This window comes from Pimephales promelas, chromosome 14 (assembly GCF_988280905.1).
Source record: "Pimephales promelas chromosome 14, fPimPro1.hap1.1, whole genome shotgun sequence".
NCBI classification, from domain to species: Eukaryota; Metazoa; Chordata; class Actinopteri; order Cypriniformes; family Leuciscidae; genus Pimephales; species Pimephales promelas.
Window position 1 is genome coordinate 4,278,425 of NC_142782.1, and position 23,889 is coordinate 4,302,313.

Here is a 23,889-nt window from a genome sequence, read left to right on the forward strand (position 1 = left end):
TACATACTTATACGTACTTTTAGTTACTTATACTTAGCCTACATACTTAAACTGTACTTACGCGTACTTTTAGTTACTTATACTTGGCATTAGAGCCAGACCGATATTATCGGCCGATATTAGGCATTTTCCATAATATCGGTATCGGCAGTTATAAATGGCCGATAAATGAATATTTATAAAATAAAATAAAAATGGACGAAACACGCTTTAATCATCTCTCCTTGGCCTGTTATATTGAAAATGTAAGTTTGCAGTGTGATGTTATCTATTGTTAAATTATGGCTCATCATAGACTAGCTAACCACAAAGCAAGCTAATGCCACTATCATCAGTGGAAGACCGCTAACGTTAACATTAATGAGCTCGGAAACCACAATGAACTTTTTCTGCCTAAATAAAGTAATTATTACTGTATTTATAACTAGCATCTCTAGTTATAGTCCCTGCATTGTAAAATGTAAGTTATGCTTGCGATGAGTGAACATTAGACATAAAGAAAAAGTATCAAACTTATCTTGTGCAGAAAAGTTAGCTTTTCTTTTACACGTGTGTGAAATCGATCAATATTTAATAAAAAAAAAATATCGGCCGATATATCGGAATATCGTATTTTAAAACCCAAAAATATTTGTACCGGTATCGGCCTTCAGAATCCTTTATCGGTTGGGCTCTACTTAGCATACATACTCTATACTTACAAACTTATACTTATCCACCTTATTCTGCTCTAAACAATGTGTTCTGCCATGTCGACGACCCCGGTTGTCAACTTCCGGTTCTAGTCTGGTCTATGCTTTTTTGCCATGTGTTTTAGATTGTGTCATCCCCACATCGCTAAACTAAATCGAAAAAACATTCATCAAATGTGATCTGATCACGTTATTTTTTATTAAATCACAGATAAAAACGAAATGAACGTTTTTCTTTTCTTAATAACTTCCAAAGCTGATTCATGACTCCCTAATCCAGCACGAACATCCGACTTTCTTTCACCCCGACTGCTGCAGAATAACAGTACTATAAGGTTAGGCTGGTTAGACCTTTTACTCATGTCTAACTTTGCTTTCAAAGATGAATAGTCTATATATTTCTCAGGCCTGTGAGGTTATAACGTTACGCCGAGTTTCATTCATGAGACCAAAGTCCAGTTTGCGCGCTGTCGCCTCCGTCATGATCATCTGTTGACTATATACTTCTTATTTATTAAAACCAGTCAATTGGTTGATGAAACATTGATTTAAATTAAGATTCACTTAATAAAAATTAATAATTCACTTTAAAGAAAGGTTTCTTTGTGGTTTCTCTTTAAAATCTCGGTGAAAGTTTTAAAGTCGCTTTAATAACGGTTATGTCCGTGATTATAAAAGGACATGACTAATGTCTGGATTTCTAATGTCTGGACCACTGATCTATATAATATATCATTGTATATAGATGAGTTGTCTGGACTAGAGTGCTAGCATTCTATGTAAACAAATACTTCAACAGGAAGTGGAAAACCGTATAGTCAGTTGAAACCGCAATCAATCATGGGAAATAGAACGCTCGCAGAATAAGGTGGATACTTGCATACTTACTTATACGTACTTTTAGTTACTTATCTTAGCCTACATACTTTTACTTACTTATACTTACTTATACTTACTTATACGTACTTACTTATACATACTTTTAGTTACTTATACTTAGCCTACATACTTATACGTACGTACTTATACTTAAACTTACTTATATGTATTTATACATACTTATACTTACTTATACATACTTTTAGTTACTTACTTATACTTGCATACTTATACTTTTACTTACTTTTACATTTTTACTTTTACTTAATTTTACTTACTTATAGTTACTTGCTTTTATTTGCTTTTACTTACTTATACTTACAAATACTTACTTACTTACTTACTTATACTTACTTTTACTAACGTTTTTTCCTTCTTTTTTTGTGGTCACCTGTCCAAATGCACAAATCCATGATTATCAGTTGATCCAGGAATATTAGTGTTAATGATTTTTTTCTATAGTTTTACAGACCAAGAGAACCTGACTACAAGAGTGAACACACGCCTACTTCTCCAAACTCGTTTATAGCAGACCTCTCAAGTTTTAGCTAGAAATGGGTCTTACACTATAACCAGACATGATGCCACAAATTGTGTCACTCTTCCATGTTAATCTCGAATTTCCTGACCAGCCACAACTGTAATGAACTAAAAAGTTTTTGCTCTGTCGGGCTGGGAAATCTCAATGGTCCAGAATTCGGTTCCACGAAGCTGTATATATTGAGCATCAAATATGGTCTGTTTGGCTGTCACTTGTTTCCCCTCAGTAAAGAGTTTTTCTTAACTGTACAATAAACATGCGTTGCGCCAAGCTGTGCAGCTCAAGTTTTAATTACAGTTTCTAAATGTTCAAAACTGAAACCAAAAATACTCTGACAGTGACCATCATGTGACCATTATCTCTTCAGACACCACCTGATGTCCACAGTTTCTACACTGAGTTTGGATGGTCAACACTGTAATTGACAGATTAAAATGGACGGTTAATTACCACTCATTACCGTCTTGTTTTGATGTCCAAAAGACGCCATTGGTTGACATAACAAACTCAGTATTTAGCAGCAGCAGCAGCATCCCTGTAATGATATCATGCACAAATTTGCAAACCAAAATGACGTGATGCCACACAGGATACTGTCGTGAACAATATCTCCATAAATAATATTTCATATTCTGTCTTACTATACCGCAGACAGGAAGTTCCCTATAATAAACCTCTGGTATTTTCCCATAACCCTTTAAATATCTCTGATATTAGATTTACTTCTTAGAAAGAATATTTGACAATCTTTTAAATTAAATAAATATTTATTGATTGCTTTTTACAAGGTTTGACAAGTCTGCAAGAAAATCCACCAAAATTCACTTCCTTTACTGCTTTCGCAGTGATAATGATGCTAAAGTGTGTTAATATTGCATCTTGTTTTAAGTTTTTTTCCTTCCTTCATTTTATGTGACCTCTTTAAGAGCATGGGATCGGATCGGACGGCCTAACCGCTTACTTAAATAAGGCTGTATGTAAAAATGGCCTTGTATGCGAAGAACCTTCGCTGCAGATTCCCACAGTACAAAATCATCCCACTGAATTTCTTCCTTCCTGTCAGAACCTTGACATCCTGTCAAGCCTTGACATTCTGACTTACAGCAGCCTGGTTAAACTATCCCACAGCTCGGGTGTTAACATGGTAATCTTTAGATTCTGTTGGAATAGTTCATCACCAAATGAGCAATCTGTCATCGTTTATTCACCCTGTTTTCCAGCTCATATAATAAGACTGACTTCCATGAAACACAAAAGTTCTTAGATATACTTCTCTTTTTCCATACGTTGAAAGTAAACGGTGACAGATGCTCTCAAACTCCAAGAAAAGTTTTAAAATACACCATTAAAAACCCCATAAGACTGGCCCACATGACTCATGTGCTATATTCTATATATTCTGAAGTCATAGAATGGTTTTCTGTGTTAAGCGGGACCAAAAGTCGATATTAACTAAAAATGTTGATGACATAAATAGTGATGCTCGATGATGTCTGAGTTGTGACGCTGGAAGGAGGTGTTGATGTGTGAAACATAGAAGGAATGGAAGGAATTTCCAAAGTGATTTTAATCTTTTTTTTTTTTTTTTTTTTTTTTTTGATGGGTGCCATGCATAAATTAGCAACATGCAAAATGTTTTGGGTCTCATTCACTTATAATTATGTGGATTATTTAAATTAGAGTATTTCTCTCGAAAATATTATTTCTGCATAATTCACAGCATCTGCGTATGCGTGCAAAATTTGTTTTCCTTATTCTAATATTAATATTATTTTTGAGAGTATTCTGAATGAGCGAGTGTCCAATGTTAGTAATTTGCATTAAAACATGCCCAAATCATCTCCATATAAGGGGTTTCTGCATGTTGAAATACGTTTAAAGGGGACCTATTATGCAAAATTCAGTTTAATGTTGTTTTTGAACAAAATTATGTGTACACAACCACCCTGTTGTGGTAAAAATCTGTCCACTCTGTTTGTTATTCCCCATTTATATAAAACACTGTCTCCAGTGATGTCACAATGTGACAGACCTAGGCTGGCGACTGAATCTACCCTATCAGCATAGCTCCGCCCCTCAGTGAGCTGTACACAGTCTGCCATGTTTATCTCCTCGCCATAGCATTTAACAGCAAGCTACTAAAGTTATTCAGTCAAGAGCAGTGAGTGATTTTCTGTTTTTTTTATTTTTTATTCATATTAATAGCACATAGCAGTAGGTTCTTTATATTACGCTGCTTTTTCTTTAATACACACATGCAATACACACATCTTTCCCTGCAGTTTACGTTCACAGACATATGTGTTTATGTGAACTTTGTGTGTTTTTTGACATAGCCTTGTGTGTATTTGACAGTTTAAGCGCAATAAGAAGTGAAAGAGAACTTTATTTTTTTTAATACTCGCGTCACGGGACGCTCCGTCTGACAGTTTTCCTTCAGCTTTAAAACACATGCAAATAATAACATTGATGATGACAATGAACTGCGATCTCACATGAGTCACGTGAGCGTGACTGCAATAGAGATGATAATCAACAGAGGTTTAGTTTTTGTCACAGTATCAGAGCTGCGAGTCTAGGGCTGTGAAACGATTAATCGCGATTAATCGCATCCAAAATAAAAGTTTGTGTGTAGTGTGTATAATTATTTTTCATATATAAAAACACACACATGCATGTATATATTTAAGAAATATTTGCATGTACTTTATATATTTATACAAAATACATATTATACATAAATATAAATATTTGATATATTAATAACTAGGGTTGGGTATCGAGAATCGAGTATCGATTGGAACCGGGACTAACTTTTTGTTTTTCCCGGAATCGTTCAAAAGTTAAAATTTCGATTCCTAGTTTCGATATTCACAGTCCGCCGAGCAGAAGAAGAAACCGCTGAACAACACCAACGAAGAAGCGTCTACCGGAAGTGTTGGCATAACCACGCGAGTCGAACATGAGTACCTTACGTCGGCGATCCAAAGTGTGGCTTCACTTTTCTAAAAATAACGAAATCTCGGCAAAATGCAAAATTTGTATTTTTACAGAAGGAGTATTTCCTTCAGAAAGGCCGTTGGTTAGCAAGGTTAGCTAAACTTTTTTGACCCTGCCTCTTAAAAGAATCGGAATCGAGAATCGTTAGGAATTGGAATCGAAACAAGGAATCGGAATCGGAATCAGAATCGTTCAAATTCGATAAACGATACCCAACCCTATTAATAACACATTTTTTCTTAAATATACATGCATATGTGTGTATTTATATATACAAAATAATTATACACATTACAAACGCATATATTATGTGAATAAAAACTTTTATTTTGGATTAATCGTTTCACAGCCCTATGCGAGTCATAAAGGCTCTGTCCTCTTCTGGAAAGGAGGCGGGGAGCAGCAGCTCATTTACATTTAAAGATACATGAACGAGAAAGAGACTCAAAAATGGCGATTTACAGCATGGTATAATAGTGATCTTTGGGGGATTTTGAGCTGGTTCTTCACACATATTCTGGGGACACTTGAGACATATATTATAACTTGTACAAGGGGCATAATAGGTTCCCTTTAAGATAACCTTTTATACCTTGTAAGCCCACACAGATTGTGTGTGTGTGTGTGTGTGTGTGGTATCAGTTGTTCCTAAATTTTTCAGTTCGGAAAACATTCTAGTATGAGAAAGTAAATGAAAAATGATGATTTTTTTTGTGCTAGTTTTATTGTAGTATCTTATTTACTGTTTCGGTTAATATTTCGAATTAGATTTTGTTTTTATGTGTTTTTGCCATTTTGTTTTTTAAATGTCTATTTTATTTAGTATATAATTTTTTTTTCTTTTTAGTTTTTGTTGGTAGTTATTTTAATAAATCAACTTATACTATTATTATGTTGTTATTATTTTTTAAATGGTTTTAGTTTTAATGATGATAACCCTGGTGTGTGTACATAGTTCATTCACAAATGTGTGTAACTGAATGAGACCCAGTGAGCGTCCATGAATGAAAATCCATTTTTTTTTCAATGTTGAATGGATTTCCTCTGTCAAATCATTTTGAAGATCTAGGTTAGTTGAGCAATTCTTACTGACGCGTGGCTTGCTTACGAAGATGAACTCACCTTACTGACGACAGAAGAAAACACTTGATGTTGCTCAACTCATTACGTCATGCAGATGAAACAATTGACTTCATTCTGGCTTCTTACTTTCTCTTCTTTTGCTCGCTGGGCTTGAGTGATGGCTGTTTATGCAATGTTGGCAGTAGTAAACTGTTTTTGGGGTGAGTCAGCGGTAGGACTTCAGGAAGTTCAGTGGGTGATGACTTGTAGTTTTCCATGATGATTTAGGCATTACAGCAGCATGACAAAAGGTGAACATTATGTTCCTTGGAATGGGCTGTTTCTTATCTTATCTATCTTGTATTTGGTCCAAAAAAAAAAAAAATGCTTTTACTTTTATATTATATTATTTATTATACATGCATACAAACACTTTTTTTGAGGTTAAATCATTTATTTTAATTTATCTACGATTAGAGGGAACACACGCGCACATGTAGTACATATAGCCTATATATCCAACTGTGTCATGACTGTGCTATGTAATTTCTGTTCCACACACACACACACACACCTCTCTTTCCATCCCATTAGCTCACACACCTTAGCTTTGACGCAGCTGGCATCGCAGCGTTCCTGTCATCCCCAGCTGTCCATCAATCTTCTGGAGCCATACCTCTGTCACATCAATAATAGTTAGTGTAGATGTGTGTGCGTGAGAGAGGTGCCTGCTCTGCCAGCAGTGGAAAACATGTTTTTTCTCTCTCTCTCTCTCTCTAGGTCTAACCCAGGTGTAATTACTAAACAACGCATGAGACAGAGAAGAGGGGGGGCGAACGGTTAATTGCTGATTTTCACTTAAGGAGAGTTGTGAGAACAGGGGATGGAAATGTGATGCCATTGTGCCACGTCATCAGTACGCTCAGTGTCAATTTAAACCCACACAATTAGGAACCCACACTATGTGATCGTAACGGCATTGATCAATATTATATATATATATATATATCTCAACATGTATGGACCGAGTGGTGTATTGAAATACTCTTATTCAGATTATTTTGCTGACAATGTAAAATGTTGTTGGTTATTTTAATGCATTTACTTTTTCAATTGATTAAAAAGTTAATTGATTGAAAACTCTGAGACCATTCGTTTGTGTCATCTCTAAGAAATGATCACAAAAATCCTTCTTGACTTTTCTCATGTTAAAATGTTTTCGTAATAATATATGTAGGTAACAATAGCTGTTTATTTGGTGAATATAAATGAAAATATTGAAATCCTACATTGTGCTCATTTAGTAAAACTATTGATTAATACTTTAAGCATTTTTGTAAAATAATAATTAACTTTTTGAGTTCAACAATTTGAATCTTATTTACTTCTATGGCTAAAAAAAGCTAGAAAAATATATAAAAAAATATATACATTAACAACTGTACTGTTCAGAAGTTCTAAGGTCGCTAAGATTGTAAAAATATTGTTCATTAAGGCTTTATCTGATCAAATCACTATACAAAAAGTACTATTTAAAAATATTACAATTTAAAATAACTATAATATATTTTAAAATTGTAGTTGGCAACTTATGTAGTTGGCAAAGTTATTGTTTTTCAACAGTGATTTTTTTTTTTGTGTGTGTGTGTCTCACATGGTTTTTCAGAAAATATACTAATATGCTGATTTTCTGCTCAAGAAACATTTCCTATTTTTAATGTTTCTTATTTTTTGTGGTAAACAACATAAAATGAATATATATTTAATGGATCTTTGTTGAAAGTACTCTTTGTTATTATTAACTTTACAATAATAATCGTACTGTCCCCAAACTGGAATGGTTTTGATTATCAGTCATCAAATACATCTTAAACATACTCTATCATTGTAACTGTTACTAGCAAAGCGTTGTGCTGTTAAGATCTGGTGAAAGAGTTTAGATGTGTGTGTGGAAGCTGAATTGAACATACAACATCAGGCATGAGCTGTAGGTTGGCTTCTTCACCACTTATTTCAGCAGAAACCTTATCCTCATGTCTTTGTGAAGTGGCATCAGTGCTGCAAGCTAAAGAGATTCTTACTCATTACTCATAGTCAATTATATAGGTCAGGATGATCTTTTACCTAGACCAGGCCAGGTTTCATTAGACTTCTCTAAACTCTCTAAATGCCATTTTGCCTGTTTATTAGAAGAATAGTAAAGTGTACACCATAAATGTTACTGAAATAGGGATTGGTTAATGTTGCAGACTGGACTTGATTGTCCAAGTGAAAATTATGACATGTTTCTTTCCAGCGTGACACCAACGAATTTCAAATTTGAAACCACATTAGCTTCAGGCGTTTGATTTGAAATGAAGGAATTTCTTTTGAACTTAATTTGAAGTGACCTGATTTTGAGAGATTGGTTGCCATTTTACTTTAGAAAAAGTGTTGACAGCTTGCTCTGTTTAAGCTTGACATCATAAAACAAATAGCTGGGGAAAATGAGAGAAAAAAAAATGGCATGAAGTAATGGCATGTTGATCTGAATGAGATTTTATCTGGAGACAAAACCAACCGTTGTGACCTAACCGAAGGACGACCTGTGGGCGTATCAGTATTATTCTTTTTTTTGGTTGTTGATGCATTTGTTGAATTGGAAGAAAACCAGAATGAAGTTAACATACCTTCACGCCCAGAGAGCTGGGGTGTCAAGGTTAGGATCTCTTTAGGTCTGTTAAAGAGTGAAAATTGATTCTCAGACTTCCTCAAAAGCCAACGCTGAACAGCAGTACGTGATCCCACTTTATAGTTTAAAGAATGTTTAAAGGCAGCACTTAACTTAGTGATTGCTATCAGGATGTGAAGAGACTTTCATCCAGCATGATAATACGCTGTTACTGGTGAACGGGGCCAAACCGACTACTGTATCTCCCGCCTCAGCCTTCATTTTCCCGTCCCGAGAGCAGTATTAGCTAATATCCTTATGGGAATATTAGCCTATAGGGCTGCAACAAACGATTATTTCGATAATCGATTAATCTAACGATTATTATAGCGATTAATCGACTAATCGTCGATTATTCCACAGACTAATCGGTAGGCTTGGGACATTTATTCAGATTTTTCAATTAGTTAAAACATTGAGTTATACATATTCTTACTATAATATAAAAAAGAGAATCAATTCAGCTTTTGAAATAGTTAAAAAAGTAGTTGATGAACTTTGAGGCAACTAAACTGGTTATTCTCTATAAAAGTTTTCAGATTTCTCAGATCACACACAAATGCACTCTAGGCCCACTGCTTTTCTTAGAACTGAAACAGAAAAAGGGACATTTACTTCAGGACACAAAGAATGGTAAAATATTAATCTGCAAACCATTATTATAAGTATTAAATTACAATATTTTTTTAGATGAAAATTGAGCTGACAGAGACGTTCTCATTCACCTTTTAATATTTACATGAAAAAGTAACTGCCATGATATTCTTCCTAACATCTCCTTTTGTAAGTTTTTTATGATTATGGAACAAAATACAGGCACGTGATAAGACTATAATACCAACAAATATGGTGTTATGGAACAATAATAAAAATAATAAACACACACAATAATAAAAACAGCCCTGACTAAGCTCGATCAAGCTTTAGTCTATAAGCAAAATAAATCATCATGTCTGTAATTATATTATTATTGATAATATTATTACTAATAATATTATTACGTTTTCAGTGGATGATGAGCGCGAGACGCCGAAATGGATGCCCTAAGATTCTGAATGGAAAGTTTACTTTTAAAAATTTGCCAAATTGTCCCATTAACAAGACCAAGTGATCTGTGTTTTGTCATTGTGAACTGAGCTATCATCATCGCGGCACGTCCAGTCTGAAACACCACTTGATGATGGCCAAGCAAACACACACACACAGATGCGAATTCTCCACCCCCTCGTCAATATCAGGACCTCGTCAGTATTTCTTTCACCCTTTTATTGATGGACAGTGTTACATTGTGTGAGAGATTATTTGTATTTGTTAGTGTGAAATTGAACACTATTCCAATGTTATTTTCAATAATAATAATTAAAAAAAACAAGCCAATCCTCTTTCCCATGTTGATAAGAGCATAAAAATGAGAAAAAATAATGAAACAAAAAGAAATCAAAAGACATTTAGAATAGATAAAAATGTGCGATTAATCGCGAGTAAACTATGACATTAATGCGATTAATCGCGATTAAATATTTTAATCGTTTGACAGCACTAGTTGAATTACATGATTGATTTAAGTAAACTTAAATCGTACATATATTTAAGCAGATTGATCACAATCAAATTAAGTTCGCTCAAAATGGCAATTGATTCGCACTATACTGCCACCTTCTGAATGTAAGAAGTTTTTACTTAAAATAAATGGTTTATGTTTAGACAATGCATAAGGATTTTGTACTGTTAAGTTGAGACATAATTACATGGACCTTAATAAAAACAATAATATAAGTGAAATAAATATATTATGTAAAGTGCACAATCTTCCTAGTTTGAGGTGTGTAATTCTGAAGGCTTATGCAACTTAAATTAAATTAAAAGTTTCTGAAAGAAATTCAGAACATTAGGGCATTGTAAATAGTAGTCGCAACAGAACTGGAGCCATTTCTGAGGATAAACTCTCTTACGATCCATGGAGACGTGACTCATCATTATTAGGGTTCATGTTTGAAGGTGTGCTGTGCGGTTGCTAGTCATTTGCTGTCATATGTGTTGCATATGTGTGTGTTTGCCAATGATTCCACCAGTGTGTATGTATGTGTGTGTGTGTGTGTGACTGCATCCTGTGAACACCCGAGTCTGCACTGGCTCTGAGTGAATGTCCGTCTGCAGTAGCAGAAATCAGGAAAGTGCATGTGTGTAAGATGTGCATGTGTAGCAATAAGGCAGACCACAGGAAGACTTGTGGCAGTAGCGACAGCCACTTCTAATTATGCACATCCGCCTTTGATGGATTTATGTGGCCCATATGAGAAGATTTGCCTTTGGGGTTTTCATAGTGAACCTCAAAATTGTCTATGGAATACTATGACCTTATGACCACCGTCCTAAATATGGGTTTTTTGTTTTTTTTTTAGTCATCAAAATCAGCTTTATTTGAAATATAGATTTATGATGGAATTTAATATTATGAATGTTTAATAAAAATGAAATGCATTATTTATTAGTAAGGTGAGTTTCTGTAATCTACCTTATAATTATGTATTTCTGTCTGTTTCCTAGGATTCCTTTCAAAATCGGACAACCAAGGAAACAGATTGTTTCAAAAACGGTAAGAGGATTTTCCTGTTCTTTTTCCCACGTTTGCTGTTTTCTGTGCCACAAAATACAATTGCAAAAATAAGGACTCTCAAACACGATAATATTAAATATTTTACACTGTATTTACCTCCCTATAATTTGCTATTAACGTATATGAAAATGTTAAACAGTTCAAAAACAACATGGAATTGTGTCAAAGGTTACACGCTTTGTTTTGATGGTCCATTTTAGTCATTCAACGAACTACAAGTAACTTTGCAGCTACATGTCAACTAACTCATTAAGTATTAGTGGACTATTAGGTTAGGGTTAGTAGAATTAATTGACAGGTCTAGTCATAGTCTGACAGTAGAATCTATATTGGGGGACCTTTTTTTAATTTTTAACTCAAGAGCTGACAGCCATTACTAACTTGAATGTGCAACGCTTCCGGTGTCAACATTTTGCAGTTAATTAGCTCTACAAATAAGCTTTTCAGATGTAAACTGGTACTCCTATCATATTATTTGAATGCATTGTTTTAAAGGAGTAGTTCACTTTTAAAAAAAACTTTTGCTGATAATTTACTCACCCCCATGTCATCCAAGATGTCCACGTCATTCTTTCTTCAGTCGAAAAAGTTTTTGATGAAAACATTCCAGGATTTTTCTCCATATAATGGACTTCAATGGGAACCAAACGGTTCAAGGTCCAAATGAGAGTTTCAGTGCAAACTGTTCAAAGGGCTTTAAACGACACCAGGCGATGAATAAGGGTTTTATCAAGCGAAACGATCGCTTATTTAAGAAAAAAATAACAACGTTTAAGTTTTATAAGCTCAAATGCTTGTCTTGCTCTGTTCTGTGATGCACGTTCGTGACTCTCCTGTTCGAACTCGTTCATCAAAATGAACGAATCCTTTTTCGAGTCATTTGGTTAATTCAACGAATGAAATGAACGAATTGACTCGGAAAAGGATTTTTTCATTTCTTCTTTCAAGAGTATGTACATGGGTAACTGGACTGTAAAAGGAAGCGTTACCAATTATTAATTTCAATGAAAGTACATAGTACTTAAAGCCACTTAATATAAAGTGGGACCCCTAAAAGTTAAAGATTTTTAATAAAACTCGAGATGGTGGATGTGTGAAATGTCATGATTTATGGGTGTCCCTCATATTAAATATGAAACGCATGTGGACTGATATTTTTCCAATGTCTGGACTCCTTTATTAACAGAGTATATAAATAAGCGTTTCAATATATTGGTATTAAATGCATTTTCTGGGAATTTATATTTCAAGTTTTTACTGCAAACGTCGAAATACGTGCTCTTTGATCCATCAGTGCTTGAGTCACCATATATAAGAAAACATTTGGAATGGGTCAGACATAATTCTAACCAATTATTAAGTTTCGTTTTGTATAAAATCTATCTTCATTTAAATCAACAAATTGACTGGATTAATAAACAAGAAGCAAATATAGTAGACAATATAATTGGTTATACTGTTCCAAGGTCAATGATTGATTAACTCACTACAGAATCACCCTAATCATTCTAGAATGATTCATTCTTTCCAAAATAGAGCTATTCAGCTCATCCGGTGAGATTGTTTTCATATCGCAGAAAACCAAAATATTGCAATGTCAGTTTTGTCCAATATCGTGCATCCCTATGGGGTGTGATCTTTTGACTTGGGCCAGTATGAAAACACCCTGCAACAAAGTAGCATCGCGATGACCAATTTCCTCATTTCCCATTTGCTTCCGTAAATGTAGAGGTCTAGTTTTCTGGTCCGTTTGACTCCAGTGCTGTGGTTAGAGTTTGAGTCATTGTTTGAATAGATCAACTGTGAGTTCATAAGTTCTTCTCTGTTGTGGACACCGTACACTTGTGTGTCCGTAAGTGGGCGTCCTGATCTCTTCCTCATATTTGAGAGGTCAATCAACATCTTTTTTTTTTTCTTCTCATTTTCCCCTCATCACCTCATTCCCTAACTCGCCTCCTTTCCTGTTACACCACTCTTCCATGGTCACCCATGAGTGGGCAGGCCACAGGCCGGACACGCGGCTCTAAACGGGGTTACCGACTGCCTGCCTTCCCAAATATTGTTTATTTACAGACTTTGCCCACCGAACCACAGGACAGGAACCCCTACTGCTGCAATTATGGCATCATTAACCCCCTACACACAGCGGTAGGGTGGCATGGACACAAACTAATGTGGCAACCGAAGGGCACTGCAATAATTACAGGACCTCCTGAAACTGCTGATTTCCAAATGAAAGATTTAGCTTGTTCTGTTTTCTTAATTCGATCTCGTTGGCGTTCTTCGGAGATCTCGCCTAATAGCTAAAAGGTCCCAAACTCGCTTTTGTCTTCTTGCATACATCGATTTGCTTTATTCTCTTGTCTTAGTTTTAGGTTCTGCAGCCGTGCGATTACACATCCAAGAGAGCTCGTGTAAAACTAGAGCACTAGTTTGCCCACACACTGCTTTAAAGAGATCTTTCTATCCATTCTTCTCGCTCCACTCTCATATCTCTCTCCATGTTCTCCACAGGTTGAAAGGGACTTTGAGCGGGAATATGAGAAGCTCCAAAAGTAAGTTGACGTGTCCGACGTTGTGTTTGTTTTTATTCTTATTCGATGTGTTCTGTTGCCCACAGAGCTTTGAATGTTTCAGAGTATCATTAGCTAGACTGCAGCAAGCACTCAAATATGTGTTTTCCCAACGAGAACGAAAAGTAGTACGTCGATTTTAAAAATAGATCGACGTTGGATCTGAAACCTTTTGATTTGATCAAAACCATGGCGCCAGTCTAGGTTTTCCAAAGGATTGCTACATTGGTGACAAGACCCTGATGGATTATTTGTTTCTCCCCAATCATGACAGAAGATAAGTGATTCTTGTATGACACAATGAAAGTGTGCTTACAGCGTTCTCGGTGCTCTAAATGAGAGGCTGACGAAAGCCTTAATCCATATGTATGTTCATGCATAGACCTGTATCCACAGTGACTTTCCTGGCCAGACTGTATAGACCATGTAATCCATAAATGCTGATTAATGTGAAGGGGTAAATCTCACAAAACCTCATCCTAAATATTTCATCCCAAAATTAAAAAAGTATTGAAATTAAAGCCGTTTTTTTTTTTTTTAATTGACATTAATATCCATAAAAAATGACAAAAAAAGTTTTCATTGAAAAATGAAATTATAGTAATCTAAATGTGAGTTTTTAAATTATATGAAAATAATGTCTATGTATATGTTTTAATATCTATTATCAATTATATATTAAATTTGTGGGGGGCATTGAGATCTGGACATATTTTTGCAATATATTCGCCCCTGTATGGAGTAATCGAGTAGTTTTAAGGCGCAAACCTTTTTTCACAGCTTTGTTTTGCATGCTTATCATATCCCTTTTCTTGTTGAATCAGGTTGGAGGTCGTCTGTAGAGATGTATGTGCCTACTAGCGCCTCACCTAACCATGTCGCCTTAGTTTCGTTTGTGTAGGTGGAGTCTCAGTCAGTACAAAGAGTTACAAACCATATATCACTTATACACAAGCGCTTGTGGTGTGGGCACGGACATGTAGGGGCCTGAACTCTTGTCTGAGAGGGCCGCTCCTTTGGTTTGATTGCTGTCAGAATACCTCACATTACGCAACAAAACACACCCAGAGAACGTGATGCCCGTTGTCTTCATGAAACTCCTTTGTGGTCTTCTTTTTGGGGGGTGCACTACATTAAACGTTTCGTTCATCAGATTTAGTTAAAGGATTAGTTCACTTTTGAAAAAACTTTTGCTGATAATTCACTCACCCCCATGGCATCCAAGATGTCCATGTCTTTCTTTCCTCAGTAGAAAAGAAATTAAGGTTTTTGATGGAAAACATTCCAGGATTTTTCTCCATATAATGGACTTCAATGGGAACCAAACGGTTCAAGGTCCAAAAGACAGTTTCAGTGCAAACTATAAACTGTTCAAAGGGCTTTAAACGATTCTAGACGATGAATAAGGGTCTTATCAAGCAAAACGATTGCTCATTTAAAAAAAAAATTAAAGTTTAAGTTTTATAAGCTCAAATGGTCGCCTTGCTCTGTTCTGTGCTGTACGTTTGTGACTCTCCATTTCGAACTCGTTCATCCAAATGAACAAATCTTTTTTCCTGTCATTTGGTTCATTCAACGAACGAAACGAACAAATTGACTCGGAAAAAGATTCTTTCATTTTGATGAATGAGTTCGAACAGGAGAGTCACGAACGTGCATCACAGAACAGAGCAAGGCGACCATTTGAGCTTATAAAACTTAAACTGTGTTATTTTTCTTTAATTGAGCGATCGTTTCGCTTGATAAGACCCTTATTCATCGTCTGGAATCGTTTAAAGCCCTTTGAACAGTTTGCAGTTTGCACTGAAAGTGTCTTTTGGACCTTGAACCGTTTGGTTCCCAGTAAAGTACATTATATGGAGAAAATCCTGGAATGTTTTCATCAAAAACCTTAATTTCTTTTCGACTGAAGAAAGAAAGACATGGACATCTTGGATGACATGGGGTGAGTAAATTATCAGCAAGTTTTTTGAAAAGTGAACTAATCCTTTAAAAAAAATACCAACATGAACTAACCCTCATGTCTTTCCAAACCTGTATAACCTTTATTCTATGGAACATAAAAGGAGCAATTTTGTAGATTGTGCTGCTTGCAATTTGCCATGCAATTACAATAAACGAAATAACAGCTATTAGTAAAACATAAATAAATTATACAATCAAATGCAGACCGTAAAACCTTACCACAACCCTAAATCTTACCCTAATAAAATAAAAACCGGTGAAACGGGCCTCTGAATGCATAAAGGGAGTCCCTAATACTATTTTCTAAATTTTCCAAAGCCATAGTGTATGTTCTTTGTGTTTTAGATTTTTGAAGCATTACAATTTTGGGTAGATGGGGTTTCAGTTGATTGGCAAAAAACTCAGAGTCCTTTAAAAATATGTTAATTTGTCTTTTGCAAATGAACAAAGTCTTATGGGTTTAGAACAACATGATGCTGAGTAAACAATGACAGTGTTTTTATTTTTAGGTTAAAAACCTAATGGTTTGAGCCTAATAATATCCTTTAGCGAGGGGCTCGCGTTCTTTATTAACTTGTCGCCGCACATTTTGCCATGAGAATTCACACTTTGCGCTAGTTTCACTTGCATGTAGTCGTTGCGTTGTCTTTTCTCCTCCGTCTACCCCCCGTATTCATTCGTCAGGACGTGGGGGTTTGGTGCTAATGTGTTGGCTTGTAACCTGCGCTAACTCTAAATGCCATTCACATGTTCGAAGGAGGCGTGCTGCTAGCGTGTTCGCATGACAGCCGTCTGGAGCAGCTGGGCCAATGCTACTCTATTAGCACCTACCGTAATGGCCCCTTTATCTCGTCTTGTTAAGAGTCTTTCTTTTCATTTCTTGCCAGTTAACCGTGATTCCCACCTCCTCCTCCTCTTTATCTCTTCAATTGTTGTTTTAAAAAAAAGCTCTGCATCCTGAAATAAAGGTGATATACTTTCCCACAATTTTTTTGTCCACCTTCGTTTTCTTTGTAGAGAAAATTTGTAACCAAAAAATTACCAATTTCAGAAGCGTTTCCCCTGTTCTCTTAATTGCTGTAATAAGTGCGGTGTGAGGTGCCTCAGGGGAGTCCCCCAGTCCGTGTCTAATTTTCCATCTAATTGATTATAATGAACAGCTCCCCCATCACCGCCGCAAACACACAGTCATGCGAGCGCGAGTCGGATGCAATAGTGCGGTAATTGCAGTTGTTAACACCCCCAGCGGGTGTGAATGGATCAACACTGTGAAAGACCCTGTGAATGATCTCTTCTGCCTCTCAGGAACTGTTACTGCTGTACAGAAACATGAATGGATACTCGCAGATGAGCGGATTAAAATAGATCTTGTCGTTTTGTCTCTGATTTAAGGATGATATGAGCATTTAATACTGGAAAATGATCTGATGACAGTCAAGAATAGAAATGGTTTGGTGGGGATCATTTCTGCTGCACATACACCGAAATACCTAAAATGCCTTTATTTGCTTTTTGTCAAGTACAGATGTGCTGCTTATTTGCTTTATAAAGCCCCATTGGCTTATGTTGAAGGAGGGATGTGAACATCATGAATTAGGGCTGTCAAATGATTAATCATGATTAATCGCATCCAAAATAAAAGTTTGTTTATATTTGTATATAATATAATAATAATAATACTTTCTTAAATATATACAAGTATCTGTGTGTATTTTTATATATATGAACTAATTATACACAGTGCACCCATATATATTATGTAAACACAAACTTTTATTTTGGATGTGATTAATCGTTTGACAGCCCTACTATGTATATGTGTGTAAATATAAATATCTACACAAACGTGTGTTCATGTTTTTTTGGGATCTTTTTGAACATTAAAGATTTTTATTCTGTATAAACTGTATATTCTCTTCTCTTACACTATCCATCACAGAGAACTTTCTTAAGATTGGTCGTGGGGACCAAAAAATATCCCCACAAAGAATTCTGGATTTTGCCATCTTGTCCCCATAATGTAGTGTTCGCAATACATTTTTTAAAATCAAATTTTTTTTTTTTTTTATTGATTCTATGTCATGTTTATTTGTACTTAATTGTAAAGCGACCTTGAGTACTCTGAAATGCGCTGTATAAAATAAACATATTAATATTATTAGTGTTCAGTAGACCACATACATTCTTGACCAATGTGTTCTGGCTGAATTTTCTCAAGAATGGAAGACGTGAAAAAAAAAAAATGTTGTTAATTTTATTGACCCCTCCTCCCTTTTTTTTTTTAGGTTGGAAGAACAGACAAAGAAGCTGCATAAAGACATGAAGAAAAGCACAGAGGCTGATTTAGGTTTGTGATTGTGAGGATTCCCTGTTTGCTCATGTTGACCAGAGCCGATCCGCCCTATACGCTCACTACGCAAGCTGCGTTGTTGACTGATCTAAATATTACACTTCTCCACTCTGATATAATTGCTTTTACTGGTCATAAAGAAAGGAAATCTTTCCATTGTGTACAATTTTAAAGTCAATATAATCTTGCATCAACACTAGACTTGCACTGAACCATCATCTATTTCACTTTTGTATTTTCTGCTTTGATATAGACAGATATTTAAAAAGTAGGGCTGTGAAATGATTAGTTTGTGTTTACATAATATATGTGTGTGTGGTGTGTATAATTATTTTGTGTATATGAAGAGTTCATTGCCATTAAGTGCCATTTGAAATTTTCTTCTAGAATAATCATTTTTATCAAGCTTGTATATATAAGTTCTGTAATTTCACTTAAATGACAATTCATAGGTAATCTTCATTGCCATTTAAGTTAAATTACTTAACTTAAATATACAAGCGTAATAAAAATTATCATTCTAGAAGAGAATTTCAAATGGCACTTAGAGGCTTTTGCATCTGAACTCTTCATATATTATAAATACACACATATGCATGTATACATTTAAGAAAAATGTGTTAATATATCAAATGTTTATATTTATGCATAATATTAATTTTGTATAAATATATATGAAGTATATCCATGCAAATATTTCTTAAATATACACATGCATGTGTGTGTATTTACACTCAAATATTGTCAAATATGGACAAACCCGGTCATTGGGTTACATTTTTTGTCCATATTTGTCCATATTTGACCCAAAATTGGGTTAAAACAACCCAGCATTTTTTTAGAGTGTGTATATATACAAAATAATTATATTATGTAAACACAAACTTTTGTTTTGGATGCGATTAATCGCGATTAATCGTTTCACAGCCCTAATTAAAAGATGCATTACGGAGCTGAGTATTACACTTTGGGTCACTGATAGCATTATTAAAGCGATGTATTGGAATCAATAAACCCAGATTGAGACGTATGTTATTATTTTTATTTGTGCAGGTCTTAAACAGTCTTCAGTTTGATATTAAACACTCAGAGACCCTGTCTGTGTTCAGAAAACTCACATTTTTTCTATGTAGATTAGCTTCTGGAGAAACCTCATACAGTTAACGACTAATGATCACAAACTTCCAGACTTTAAAGTCATTTCAAACACAAGAAACTCTCATGACGAAAAATGTGCACATTGTTGCTTGGCGATTAATCACAAATAATATCTATGTGTTCTATAACCAGCTCAAAATATCAAACGTGATTACTATCCTCTGACTGGATGGAATCGTAGTCTAAAGCTCAATAATCAGAGTCTGTTCCCATCACACGCTATGAATTTCTGAACGCCAGAGTCAGCCTGCAGATTTTCGGTTAACTAACGTCGTCGGGGCGTCCAGACAGCAAATCGGGGCAAAAGTATTCCAGCCTTTAATTCCACGTGTGTGTGTGTGGAGTAAAAGGTGCTTTACACAACAGTTATGACAGGTCCCTTTCTGGTATCACTGCATATTGTGTGAAAGTTACCAGGTTTACCGGTTTTATCAGTTATGTTGTCATGACAATGAAACTTTACATAGTCAAGGCCATGTCTCATACGTACTTGTGTAATGTTTAAGCCTCATCGCTATACTTTGGAAACAATTTGAGTGTTTCTGAATTAATCATGTGCCACAAACGCCTGTTTTGAACCTGAAACATTCCTTGCAACATCCCAACATACTTAATAATGGACATGTAAAGGTCAAGAGGTGAATGCCGATTTGCACAGAATTCTAATAGAACTCAAAGATTTCAGAATTCCAACTCAAGGAACAAGGAACCACGTTTTACTGAATGTCAATCAAATGGAAATGAAGCATGAGGATAATTTTCTCTCTTCATTTTTGTGCTATAAAGGAAACTCAATGGTCAGGTTACACTGACACCGCTCAGCTGCACTTGCTTCATCAGGCCTTCACCACGTGGAGGCACATCAGCGGTGTATGAATTGACAGACATGGGCCTTTTTGTCTACAAGTCAACAAAAGTATATTGAAGTGCTTTCCATACATATCGGCAGGTCAGAAATGTTCCGAATCTGTAAGATGCCAGGCAAAACAGAACGAAAAGAACAAAGATTTCCTGCACCGCTCCACAACTTTGTTGCGTGCAGGTTGGAAGGGGTCGTTAGAGAGTTGACGGAGATGATGAATATTCACTAAAGAGCTCTGATCGTGTAGTGATGCTTCAATAGTGCCAACGCCAATTACAGTCCGTCGCCTTCTTTGCCAGAGCTGCTTAAAATCAGAATGCTGATCAGATGAGCACGTCAGCGTCAATCCAGATCAGACGCGCACGAGGCAGGAAGCCAGATTAAACATCCACCCCTCGACACCCCACAGCCCAAACACAGGAAAGACTTGATTTACTTCAGATAATTGGGGCAAAGTCAAGAAAGAAGGGGAAAGTTTCTTCATTTCGGTCCCTGTATGATGAATTTGGATGTCTTCCATTTTAAATTTGAGTAAATATGATACACATTCATTTTGTAAACGTAAAAATAATCATCATAATAATATGCTTTAGCATTTCTGCAACCGCACGTCAATAATAGTATCATCATTATGTTATTCATGGTTTAGTGTACTAATAAGCAAGAGACCCATTTTGCCATATGTCTGAATGTTTAAAACCACTTAGCACTCTTAAGTACTTGCCGTCTTTGCAGATGGTGACTGCTGATCTTTTTAAACCAATAATCATTATTCTGTTTGTAGATGACATGAAGTCCAGCCAATGGGGGAAAATGATTTTTTCGGCTGTTGTGGCCATTCCTGTGTTTTTAGGATAAATGCTAACTGGTTTTGTTTGTTTTCCAGCAATGTCTAAAGCAGGAGTGAAGATCTCAGGGGACTTGTTGGGTAATCCGTTGTGTGAGCAGGATCAGGCTTTCCTTGAGTCCATGAACGCTCTGGATACAGCCATGAAGAGAATGGATGCGTTCAATCAGGAGAAGGTGAGATTCCGTTGAAAAAGAACAATGCGTCCTGATCAAGATTTTTGTGCTCCTGATCTGATACTAGGGTTGGGTATCGTTTGAATTTGAACGATTCTGATTCCGATTCCTTGTTTCGATTCCGGTTCCTAACGATTCTCGATTCCGATTCTTTTAAGAGGCAGGGTCAAAAAAGTTTAGCTAACCTTGCTAACCAACGGCCTTTCTGAAGGAAATACTCCTTCTGTAAAAATACTCCTTTTGTCACAAATTTTGCATTTTGCCGAGATTTCGTTATTTTTAGAAAAGCGAAGCCACACTTTGGATCGCCGACGTAAGGTACTCATGTTCGACTCGTGTGGTTATGCCAACACTTCAGGTAGACGCTTCTTCGTTGGTGTTGTTCAGCGGTTTCTTCTTCCGCTCGGCGGACTGTGAATATTGAAACTAGGAATCGAAATTTTAACTTTTGAACGATTCCGGGAAAAACGAAAAGTTAGTCTCGGTTCCAATCGATACTCGATTCTCGATACCCAACCCTATCTGATACTTGTATTTTCCTAGTGCATGGGTGCCCAAACCCTGCTCTTGCCGATCGACTGTCCTGCACAGTTTATCTCCAACCCTAATTAAGCACACCTTAAGCAACCAATTAAGGTCTTCAGGATCACAAATTAAAGGCATGTGTGTTTGATTAGAGTTGGAGATGAGCTGTGCAAGGGCAGGAGCAAGGTTGGGCTGACCTAATGCTTTGTGCACACTTCAAGTACATTCAAGTTATTAAAATCAATACAATGTATACAGGGGTAGGGGCTCAGATGAAAAAAAAAGGGTGGGGGGGGGGGGTCATCTATCAGTACAGAGTAATTCCAACATAAGAATTGTTACGGTAATTATATGTATAGGTCTACATGATTTTTAAGACCGTAGTAGATGCAAACATCTGCTACAATGGTAAAACTTTTAAGTAGACTGCGTGGTCAATTAAGAATATGGGACTACTGATATAAACGTCTTGCATTTTATATGTACAATAAGCAGATAAATAAAAAAATATATATGGATATAGTTAGAAAGCATGAAGGTTGCGGTGCCAGAATTCCAGTCTGTCAGTCCGAAGCAAGACGCAACCCAAAGCAACTTATTATGGCATAAACAGTTCAGACAGTGTTATTAGAGATAAACCGTAAATAAATTACTTTTGTGTGATACATGTGTCGTGTGTGCCACTCTTCAACAGACATCACTGGCTCTAAACGAGTCACGCGCATTTAAGCTTCTTCTTTTCTTTTTAATGGCGGTTGGTAAACAAGGGTTGCCAGGTCATTACAACAAAAGTAGCCCAATGTCCAGTCAAAAGTTGCCCAAAAAGAGCCCAATGTGGAGGCCAAATTGAATTCTCCATTGATTTGTTCTTCTGGGGGGGTGTTTGGGATCGGATGTACAGGGGGGGGAATCAACTCGCGAAAAAAGATTACTAAAAAGACAACTTGGGCTCACGCCTTGCCCCTACCCCTCCGTTTTGCGTGTTCACGTCTAGGGGTCCCCCGATTCTTGTTGTTAAAGAGGGGTAGGACTACATAGCCCAATTAACGGAGGCACACTCCGAACAGAGGGCTACTAGAAAGTTCCCAGACTGCATTGTGAATCACTGGCGAGATGGCTTCGCAAACGGTTAAACATTTAAATGTAACCCCAGATGACACCACCATACACTTTCTTTACTCTTATAATAATAATAATATAGTCATTTAAATTAAAAGATGGTTGGCCTATACTAAAAATTACCTTTCCAAGGTAAGAGCAGCGGCGCATCCTGTAAAAACCGCATCCTGTAAAAACTTGTCACTTCCGTAACGTCAGAGCCATAGTCGACGACTGATGATATATCGGTTCATGAAGGGTTGGTTCATTTCGTAGGGGAATATTTCAACCCCTTGGCCCTTGTAACTATGTTTTAAGGGCCAAGAGGTATACTCGAAAACAAGGAGTAGGGGCAAGGGGTGAAATGGGATTGAGCTTAAAAAGTACCTCAGTTCTGCGGGAAACCACAAACTTGGCAACACTGTGGCAAACCCAATTGACCTATGGCTAAGCCATGCCCCCTCCACTCACTCGGACACACAGTCAACATTCGGGGACAGGCGCTAGGATAGCTTATACGATCAGTTAAATTAAGTTAAATTATCAATGCTTTGCATATCTTGTCTTTCCCATTTATCTCGAAATTTATTTTGAAATCTGCCATTTTGATGGCTAATAAGTGCTTAGTTCAGCTGACAGTTATATATTATTCTATTTTAGCCTGAAGTGGAAGTCACGGGTTTGTGGCGTATTTCCTTTGTTTCGTTATTGTTTTTTTGGGACAGGTGAAATATCCTCAAATACCATTCAAGCCTCATTCTATATCAGACCTTTTGAACTATGATCCCGGAGGGCCGTTTTCCAGCAGAGGAATAACACCTTAATCATATACAG

The 23,889-nt window shown here is 36.2% G+C and overlaps 1 protein-coding gene across 1 annotated transcript in view; it reads left to right on the forward strand.

Annotated features, from left to right (window-relative positions):
- Positions 1-23,889, forward strand: part of bin3 (bridging integrator 3) — a 75,982-nt gene that overhangs the window by 4,282 nt on the left and 47,811 nt on the right. The window contains exons 2-5 of the mRNA XM_039674602.2: positions 11,432-11,480; positions 14,016-14,056; positions 18,325-18,386; positions 21,296-21,432. Of these exons, the coding sequence (XP_039530536.1) occupies positions 11,432-11,480; positions 14,016-14,056; positions 18,325-18,386; positions 21,296-21,432 (289 nt within the window). The remainder of the gene's footprint in view (positions 1-11,431; positions 11,481-14,015; positions 14,057-18,324; positions 18,387-21,295; positions 21,433-23,889) is intronic.